The sequence below is a fragment of the Anguilla rostrata genome, unplaced genomic scaffold (assembly GCF_018555375.3).
Source record: "Anguilla rostrata isolate EN2019 unplaced genomic scaffold, ASM1855537v3 scaf1226, whole genome shotgun sequence".
NCBI classification, from domain to species: domain Eukaryota; kingdom Metazoa; phylum Chordata; class Actinopteri; order Anguilliformes; family Anguillidae; genus Anguilla; species Anguilla rostrata.
The window spans coordinates 1-9,748 of record NW_026986547.1 but is presented as its reverse complement, the minus strand read 5'-3'; the positions used below and the strand labels follow the sequence as shown (position 1 = coordinate 9,748).

Here is a 9,748-nt window from a genome sequence, read left to right as displayed (position 1 = left end):
CAGTTGTGTGAGGTGGTGTGTAGGGGAGGATAGTCACAGTTGTGTGAGGTGGTGTGTAGGGGAGGATAGTCACAGTTGTGAGAGGTGGTGTGTAGGGGAGGATAGTCACAGTTGTGAGAGGTGGTGTGTAGGGGAGGATAGTCACAGTTGTGAGAGGTGGTGTGTAGGGGAGGATAGTCACAGTTGTGAGAGGTGGTGTGTAGGGGAGGATAGTCACAGTTGTGAGAGGTGGTGTGTAGGGGAGGATAGTCACAGTTGTGAGAGGTGGTGTGTAGGAGAGGATAGTCACAGTTGTGAGAGGTGGTGTGTAGGGGAGGATAGTCACAGTTGTGAGGTGGTGTGTAGGGGAGGATAGTCACAGTTGTGAGAGCTGGTGTGTAGGGGAGGATAGTCTCAGTTGTGAGAGCTGCAGTTGTGAGGTGGTGTGGTCTCCCTGTCTGTGCGTTTCAGAGGAAGGTTGACGAGTCGGCTCCTCGCTGCCCCCTGCTGGACCCCATAAGCGATTTAGTGCTGGTCTGCATGTTTTTCTTCTTCCTGTCTGGCTTCATGCTGGGTAGGGGGGTGCGATTCCACACAGGCCCTAGCATGCTTATTAGACTGGAAATATTTACTATTTTGCCTGAAAGCAGAATATGACCTCTACCCGCCTCACCCTAACCCCCCCCGCCCACGTCTCAAGACATCCCAGTCAGCTGTCGGCTGATCTCCGCTCACTGACAAGGTCGCCAGGCAAGAACTGGCCTCGCAGATCAGTTACAGCCAACCCAAAGACAGCCATTTTGTCCCACCCCAACACACACTTTCTATAACCAACCTTCGGCAATCCTTTCAATTTTTATTTTTTTGCTGCGGTTTTCTTCCTCACTGTCTCTCTTTCCAAGGGATATGTTCTTTCAGCTACCAAGAACTCCTGTGAAAGCTCCAGTTTTCCTCTGAAAAGTGACGGCTTTAGAATTTGATCTCGCAGTCGTCCCTAGTCAGTTCCTGGGACTATCCAAAGATCCTAATTTGGTGGCTGGACCCGTCGTTTGCAAAAAAAAGCCCCACAAAAACAGTTCCTGCTGCTATGGCTCTCCCTCCTGTCTTGCTGGCTGCATCACATCCTTCAGTTACCCGCACGCTCACTAGCAGGTGTTTATAAAATAAAGCCGCGTTTCCACCGCAGGAACTATACCCCGGAACTAGGAACCTTTTGAGGAACTCAGTGCGTTTCCACCGCAGGAACTAGGGTCTAAATTTAGTTCTGGGGGCTTTGTTTTACCCCCTAAAACGTTCCTGCTCGGGGGGTAGTACTTTCCGAAAGTACAGGAACCTTTTGGGTGGAGCTTGCAGCGCTGAACATTTCTGATTGGTCGAGTACTCGTAGCATTTGTGTTGTATTTATTTTCCGCCATTACCCGCCATGTTTGAAAATATGCAGCGGCAAACCAATTTATTTTCATAATAACTTCAAATCAAACTTGTATGTTATGCGGCGCAGTAGCCTACTTTTGGTTATAACCTGTCAACGAATTATAACGTGTGCTCTTCTGTTCTTTTCTTGCTTTAGTATTCGTTTTATAAAATGCTAAGCATTCGTGCTGGGACAGCATATTACGTAGGCTACCAAAACATTCAAACTGATTAATTCGGTTGCTGAATATTTTCTTCCGGATTTTCTTTGTTAGCCCGTTGTAATTGACTCAAAACGTTTGATACAGTTATGTGAGGTATGCGGTAGTTCTGCATAATTAACATTAGTGATACAGTACAAGCAAACTGGAAATCACCTTCCGCACGGGTAAAATAACAGGTTAATTCTAGTAATCTTCGCTTTAGCTTTTTCAGACTGCCGTAATTTTACTCAATTTTACTGCCATTTTTCAATTCCACGAAAAGACCAGGAAGACTATGGACTCATTTATGGTGCATGGTTCGCATCTGGAGGGCACACTTCGCTGCTCGGCTAGCAGTAACTTCGAAGGAAAGCAAACGGTGGCTGTACCACTACTAATTTACATTTTCACGCAAGTCCGAGTTTTCGTTCTATTCTTGTCATTTTGCGATTAGCCTATATGGAATTGACAACGAGAAAGTAATAAAACAGCAAATTGTTTACAACGTGTGCATGTTTTCTGCTGTTAATGAATGTGTTTGAGAGGATATATGAAAATCAGTAAATACAAAAGTAACCATATATAGTCATTGTTGGTAACCTGTTGTATATAAGTGGAATAAACCCCTCCGGGCTGTCCCGGTTATTAGAAAATAATGTAGGCTACTTCGGTGGTAGTATGGGGTTACAGAAGAAATCATATGACAGATGGACCGACGACAACGTCAGTGGGCTAATTTGCCTAATCTTCGCGGTACTTTAGACCCCGGTGGAAACGCAGACAACCATTGGCTGAAGGAACCTTTTAGTTCCTGGTAAAGTAGTTCCTGGGACTGAAAGTTCCGGGTAATTTTGGTGGAAACGCGGCTTAAACACCCCCCCCCCCCTCCCCCCTAACCCCAGTTAACTAAAGGCCACAGGTGCATCGCTCCTGACAGGGCCCTGAATTTGCTCAGCATTTGGTTTTGGGTTTTAGAGTGGTTATCAGATTTTACTTGCACCCAGAAGGTTATGTGTTCCATACCCAGGCCCCTTTTTTGTGTCCTTGAGAAGCGTACTCAACCTGAATCGCTTCGGTACACATCCAACTGCAATGTTTTAAATAAACGAAAATCAAAATGGCCGCACCAGATGTCCTCTATGAGATTTTTTTCTGGCGAGCGAATCGGATTTTGTTAAAAGGCAGCTTCCGCTGGATCTGTTGTTCGTCGAGTACACGCGGTCGGGAAGCGCCGAAGCAGAACCCCTCGAGAGACAGGCGCGTTTCTGCCGCACGCAGCGACGCCGTCCCCCCGTCAATTTGCCGAGTCATTCCAGCCGAATGCCCGGCCGGGGTCGGAAGAGCGATCGTCGTTTTTTTTATCCGCGTAATCAGAAAGGCGTTTTCGGCCGCGTGCAGATCTCCGCCGAACCTCTGTGGAAGTGCCCTGCGGGAACGAGCGTTTAGCCTGGCGCCGCTGGGGGGGGGGGGGAGGGGGATGAGCAGGGACCGGGCGGCTTTCCGCGGGAGCGTTGGCGGCCCGCCCGAGGAGGAGAGGAGCCGACCAGCTCCGGTTCAGAAACGCGCTACACCCCAGCTCACTTCTTTGGCCGCAAACGCGTTTGTTACGCCTACTTTACAACGAAACGTTCTAATCCACGACGCTATTTCAACACTTCTGAAACGACGTCATTTGGCAAACAAACAAAATGGCGGAAAACGTCTCGGTGCTGCCCTCTGACTTTCCACTCTGGCCCCGCCCCAATCGTGATGTCAGAGTGCGCCTTCGGAAGCGCTACTGTTGTGACCACAAATTTCTTCGTTTACTTTTTTTTAAATGACGGAACAACGCTGACACCTGATTGGCTAGACTGGTTTCGGTGAGAAACATGGCAGCCTGCTCATAAACTTTCCCATATTTCGCCGAAACAGTCCACTAAAATATGTTGTTGAAAACATTTGAGTTTGGAAATAGACCATGTAATTGCTGATTCTCGGATCATATTCGATCTACGAAGTTTGATCCGAGTTTCACGAGCCAGTCGCAGCTATGCTGTACATATTAATTTGCATATGGAATACTTTATGCAAATGAGATGGACACACCTACTCCACCCACCCCAGGAAGCGTTTTTCTGAATAGTGCATTATGTGAAGCCGGGCTGAAGCACTGAGTGCAGTTACTCTTTAAAGGGTTAATTTATATGTCAACATGTGTGGTATGGCCTGAAACTTTTCCTGCAGTTCCCGTTTTCACACGTTTGCTGGTAGCGATGTAGTACTTGGGAGTAGGTTAATCGCAGCTTTGTCACGTCCCAAAGATCCTCCATTTCCTCCGCACCGTTTTCATTGCGGTTTTGAGCGCAGTCCATGACCTCGCAATGGCTTTTCGAAACGGGCTGGTAACATGAGAATCAAAATATTAAGGAGTGCTCAAAATATGTTGTGTTGGCGCCCTCTACTGATGCAGTGGTGAATTGCAAAATGATGTGCATCACTCCTGTTGACTAGTGGACAAATTCTGTGAGCAATGCAAAGACGGTGATCACTGAGTTCATTGGTGCTTCAAAGTTTAAAAAGTCTGGTGAAGCTGAGAATGTGAGGTTTTACTATTATGCTTTTATGAAAGGTTACTGGAGGGAATACAGACTGCCATTCTTTAGTAAGTATCCAGTCATTGTTTCCAATTGGCTTCTTCTGTTGAATGTTTGAGCTGGGTGCACATAGTGGCACACAAGCTGGGTTGTGGAGCACATGCTGGCTTATGGAGCACATGCTGGGTTATGGAGCACATGCTGGGTTAGGGGGCACATGCTGGGTTACCGGGCACATGCTGGGTTATGGAGCACGTTGGGTTGTGGGACTATGCTGGGTTATGGAGTGCAAGCTCAGTTATAGAGCACATTCTGAGTCCTCGGGTATATGTTGGGTTGTGGAGTACCTGCTGGGTTGTGCAGAATATGTTTTGATTGCTGTGTCTCCACACAATTTGGTTCACTAGTCGGTCGGTAACTCAGGTTCATCTGGCCGAGATTCTACTAGACTCTTTTGTGTACATACTGTATGTAATTTATATTGCTCCTGGCTTGGATGAATAATACAGTAGCTCATTTTGTTTTGATCAGGACAGACAGTCGTCTATAGTCAATGTACCTTCCTAGCAATAATTCTAAGGCAAAGTGAACAAGAACAAGATAAAAACACTATTGCATGTCAGTGTTAAATCAATTGTAATTGGGTGGTGTATAGCCATTGTTTTAGGGAGGCATTTGAGAACACTGAGAAGGTTTTCAGTACCACATCGGCCTTTCACAGAGCAAAACAAACTTAAGTCATCCATTTAAAAAAATATTAGCTCTGAATCAGCGAGGTAGGCCAACCAAAAACAGTTAATAAATTATTCAAAATTTCAGTTGCAATGTCCATGTAATTTACAAAACAGTCCCGTTTGCATGTGTTTCTCAGTGTTGATATTTCGTTAAATCCCGTTTCATTCAGTTCATTGCAATACGGTATTTCTTTTTTTCAGAGTCAGTTCATTGCAGTCCACAATTCAACAACAAAATACATTTTCCCTTTTCAAACACACTTTAGCTGTTAGAAAGAAAAGATAAAGATAAAAACCAAAGGGCTTCAGAGCGGAGCGTTCACACCGGCCGCTCGCTCAACAAACACCACTCAATTAGCGAAATAACCCGTAAAAATCAAAGAACCAACAAAGAAAAAATAATTAAATCAGCACTTATCGTCCCGTCCCGTCAGTCAGTCGTAGGCGTTTCAGTCCGAACCCAGGCTGTACCCTGTGCAGTTTGGGAGTTTTGGATTTTGCTTGTAGAGTTTGTAGATAATGTCTTGTCGGCCAAGTGGGATTAATCCGTATTAGAGTCCGGCTCTTCCGTAGCGATCACGGGAGGATTAATTTTCTTGTACTTCGAAATGACTCTTTTCTTATCCGACTAATTACACACAGCTTGTCTCGCTTTTATTTTTCTCACCTCCCGGGGTTTAACTTTCCGCTGGCAGATTCAAACTCTCTTGCAGCCGCCATTCAAAAAAACTCTCCCACTTGCCCCGTTGTCCGCAATTATTGACGAGGAAAAAGGGGCAGGGCTGTTGCACACCTCACTCACCCACGGACACCTGACCTGTCCTGTCAACACAGGGCCGTCACAACACATGGTAAATTGACTGCATTTATATAGCGCTTTTATCCAAAGCGCTTTACAATTGATGCCTCTCATTCGCCAGAGCAGTTAGGGGTTAGGTGTCTTGCTCAAGAACACTTCGACACGCCCAGGGCGGGGTTTGAACCGGCAACCCTCCCGACTGCCAGACAACCGGTCTTATCCCCTGAGCTATGTCGCCCCACATACTCTCTCATACGCACCCACACACACATAGGCACCCACACACTAACTTGATGGTGGTGGTGGAGAGCGCTGTCTAACAATTCCGTACATATAATGTACTATGTAGTGACGAGTCAGATGTTACAGTATTAGGATTATAGTTCATAAGTGAAACGCTCTCTCAACAAGGTTGCTGGGCACCGCTACACAGAAACTCACTATGAACTATCAATCAATCAATCAAACTTTATTTACATAGCACCATTCAGACAAATCAAATTGAAATTCAAAGTGTTTTACAAGTGATTGACAAAACATAAAATGTTAAAATGGATTTACAGACTAAAGGTGGGTAGTTAAGATAATAAAAAATACATAATAAAATGGAAATGCAACACCTAAATACATTTCCAGAGGACATAGCTGTATTCTCAAATAAATAACCAGCCAAAATAAAATGGTGATTGAATGCATCACACAATTGTTTTTTATCTGAGATAATGATATTAGCTACTATATGATGCTGCGTCAATAGCCAACTCGTTATCGATTATTGCTCTGGCTTCTCTCATCGCAGGCAAAAGTTCAGCTCTTTTCTTCCTCAGCCGTTCGGAAAAGTCCTCATTTATGTACACCGAGGTGTTTTTTAGGTGTGCTCTTGCCTTTTCCATAATGAGTTCCTTATCCTTAAAACGCAGAAGCTTCACTACGATGCCTCAGGGTCTTCAGCGTCTCGTCTGAATTTACCCCTTCTATGGGCTCGTTCGATCTGAATTGAGTTGGCCTCCATTTTCAGCTTGGTGGTTAACAGTTCACGCACATTGTTCTCAGCCTCAGCCCACGATTCCTCTCCATGATCCGAAGTTATTCCATCAATTATAATGTTATTCCTTCGGCTTTGGTTCACCAAATAATTGAGACGCTCAAGGAGGATATTAGACTGAACTGGAGTGGAGTGAAGTTGCTTTACCAGTTTGTCTAAGTCCTTAAAAGCATTTTTATCCACGGCCTGTGTTGCTTTTATTTTGTTAATGTCCTTCTGAGAGTATTTTAGACTGTTACTCAAGTCCTGGAACTCTCTCACAATTCCATCAATCCTTTTGTTGGTCGAATCCAGGATCATTTGTGTGAAGCACCTAAATGACGCCTCCTGTCTTTTTAATACCTCCTCATAGATAGTCTTTTGTTGATCCAGCATTTCTTTGAGTGTGTCCATAGTTACGAACTCCGGTTCAGCTTCAGTTACGTTCCTTTGACTTTTGCGATTCAACATCGTTCGTTGTTCACTTTGTTCACGGTGTTCACTTTGTTCACTTTGTTCACGGTGTTCACGGTGTTCACTTTGTTCACTTTGTTCACTTTGTTCACGGTGTTCACGGTGTTCACGGTGTTCACTTAGTTCACTTAGTTCACTTAGTTCACTTAGTTCACGGTGTTCACGGTGTTCACGGTGTTCACGGTGTTCACTTAGTTCACTTAGTTCACTTAGTTCACTTAGTTCACTTAGTTCACTTAGTTCACTTAGTTCACGGTGTTCACGTTGTCCAAGTAGTTCACGTAGTTCACGTAGTTCACGTAGTTCACTTTGTCCACGTTGTCCACGTTGTCCTGTTCTGGCTGCACGGAAGCAATCTAAATTTTGAGAGTTTTCTGTGTTTCTTATGAAGAGCCACCAGACTGCAAAGGCAATGCCAGCCAGAACCAGCAGCGACACCATCACTCCCACCACTATCCCAGCCACCGCTCCAGCAGAGAGTCCTGCAGAGAACATGGAGACAGAGGGACTCATTTGGGAGAAATAGAGAAGAGCAGGTAATAATCAAGAAGGAAAGACTACAATAATAATATGAATAACAACAACAATGATAATAACAACAACATCAATAATAATACATTTAGCAAACATCCAGGGGGACTTACAAAAAGTGCCTCCATAAAGGTTCATACAACAAGCAGAGCTGATGCCAAGTTAGCAGTCTGACTAAGTGTGGTAGCACATTAGTAGTAGGCACTGAAGTAACGTTGTAAACCTACAACATAATAGGAAGTGCCAGCGTAGGTGGGAGGAGACTGTGGATGCTAAGGCAGTAGGACTCTGAGATGGAGCCCTGGGGAACTCCTGCACTAAGTGTTAAGACAGTGGGACTGAGCTGATAAGTTTGGAAAAGTACATCCCGTTGGAATTGCTGAGATACCGGTTTGAGGGCCAGAGTCACCATCAGGATCAACTGTATCAAACGCAGCAGAGAGGTCAAGACAAGATCAAGAAGGGGGACAGGGGGCAGTTTTTGCATATTTGCATAATTCTGTTATGGGGTGGGGGGGGGTAGGGGTGGGGGGGGCTATAGTGACATTCCTCTACTCTCAGGTAAGCCACTGCCATTTCCTAGGACATTTTCTGTGCCTAAATCCTGTCTTATAGCAGCAAACCAGCTTAAAGGCATCAGAGCATTTTCTCCAGCTTTATTTTATAGACAGAAAACCCAGTACAGTAATTTGTGGCCAGATAGAGGTGAAAACCTGCACTAAAGGCTGCAACAGGCCATTTTCATACTTTCTGGAGTAAAGCAGTCCACAGGCCGATACATTTCAGTAAATTCCATGGCGTTATGAAAATATACAAATTTTATGCAAATTCCATAAAAACTGTAGACTAATTAAAAGAGAATCAGTCCTATTTTCAATAATTGTAAGGCCTTAGTACACTGATAGTCTACAATCATTGTTTTATAAATTTTTTATTTAGCAAATTTGTGGAAAGACAGAAAAATTGACAAAGCTAGGCTACATCTTAGAAACCATAGCCTAAGATTGCAAAAGCCTAAAACCTATACTTTTGTGTCTCTTATGTGTATTGTGCTCAAGAGGACAATAAAACAAGAGGCATTGTGAAAAAATAATTTTTGATATTATTATTATTATTTCCATTATTTTCCCAATGGATTGCAGCAGCCATAAGTCAGAGGAATAACAGAGTGGACCAGTAAGATGCTGAGCCCTGCATCTGCACAAACACAAAGAGCTGAAGAGGAGGACCATACCTGAGACTCGCACAGAGACAGAACCGATGGTCCTGTTGGTCTCAGGATCGGTCACCTTGTAGACTCCGGCATCCTCCAGTGTCACACTCCTCAGCAAAAGGGTGTAGTTTTGGGCCAGAAGCTCACATCTCTGAGCACAACGCTCCCCAAACCTGGCTGGGCCTTTATTTGCATCGAGCATCAGCACCTCATCTGAACCAAGGCCTGCACTGAATGTTACCCTCACTGGGTCTGCGGTATAGAGCGGTATGGAGAGAAAACCACCGGCCTTCACTGTGAGGTTCTGGGGTGGGTGGCCTGTGAGGACAGGAAATTCATTTACATATTTGCATATTTTACATTTATATGCATATTTACAGGGGATATGAACACATTATCAACAGCAGTCAGCTTGATCATGTAAAAAGGTAAAAATGATACAGGGCAAATTATGGCATCCAAAAATTACTGCTGTCATCTTTCATCAAATCTGCGGTACATCAAGCAATACTTCTGTAGATTATGAAACATTGTTACACTTGCTCTGATTAAAATTACCACATGAAAAAAAAATAATACACACCAGACACACTTATACACCTGAGCTGCTCGGCTGCCCTACAGAACTGAAGATCTAAAGTGAATTTTACCTGTCACAACCAGACTGGCAGAATCTGGATTCCCCCTCTCTTTCGGGCTGCTGTAGAAGCACTGGTAGTCGCCTTCATCTGAAAACCGTGTCTGTCTGATGGTCAAAGACATGTTTCCATAGAGGGCTTGTTCTGGGGAAACTGAAGCTCTGTTC

The 9,748-nt window shown here is 44.5% G+C and overlaps 1 protein-coding gene across 1 annotated transcript; it reads right to left on the bottom strand.

Annotated features, from left to right (window-relative positions):
- Positions 1 to 6,150: 6,150 nt before the first annotated feature.
- On the bottom strand, positions 6,151 to 9,742 carry LOC135247325 (uncharacterized protein DDB_G0290301-like). Its single transcript, XM_064320621.1, has 3 exons — positions 9,594 to 9,742; positions 8,965 to 9,261; positions 6,151 to 7,681 (listed from the first exon to the last, which is right to left on the bottom strand). The coding sequence occupies exons 1-3, from the start codon at positions 9,703 to 9,705 to the stop codon at positions 6,630 to 6,632; spliced, it is 1,461 nt and encodes a 486-aa protein (XP_064176691.1). The 5' UTR covers positions 9,706 to 9,742; the 3' UTR covers positions 6,151 to 6,629.
- Positions 9,743 to 9,748: the final 6 nt, after the last annotated feature.

Excerpts from the sequence above, each read along its gene's own strand:
- LOC135247325 (XM_064320621.1), bottom strand. The coding sequence starts at position 9,705 with ATGTCTTTGACCATCAGACAGACACGGTTTTCAGATGAAGGCGACTAC. Across the intron at positions 9,262-9,593 it reads TGCCAGTCTGGTTGTGACAG|GCCACCCACCCCAGAACCTC; the intron begins GTAAAATTCACT and ends CTGTCCTCACAG. Across the intron at positions 7,682-8,964 it reads TGTCTCTGTGCGAGTCTCAG|GACTCTCTGCTGGAGCGGTG; the intron begins GTATGGTCCTCC and ends TGTTCTCTGCAG.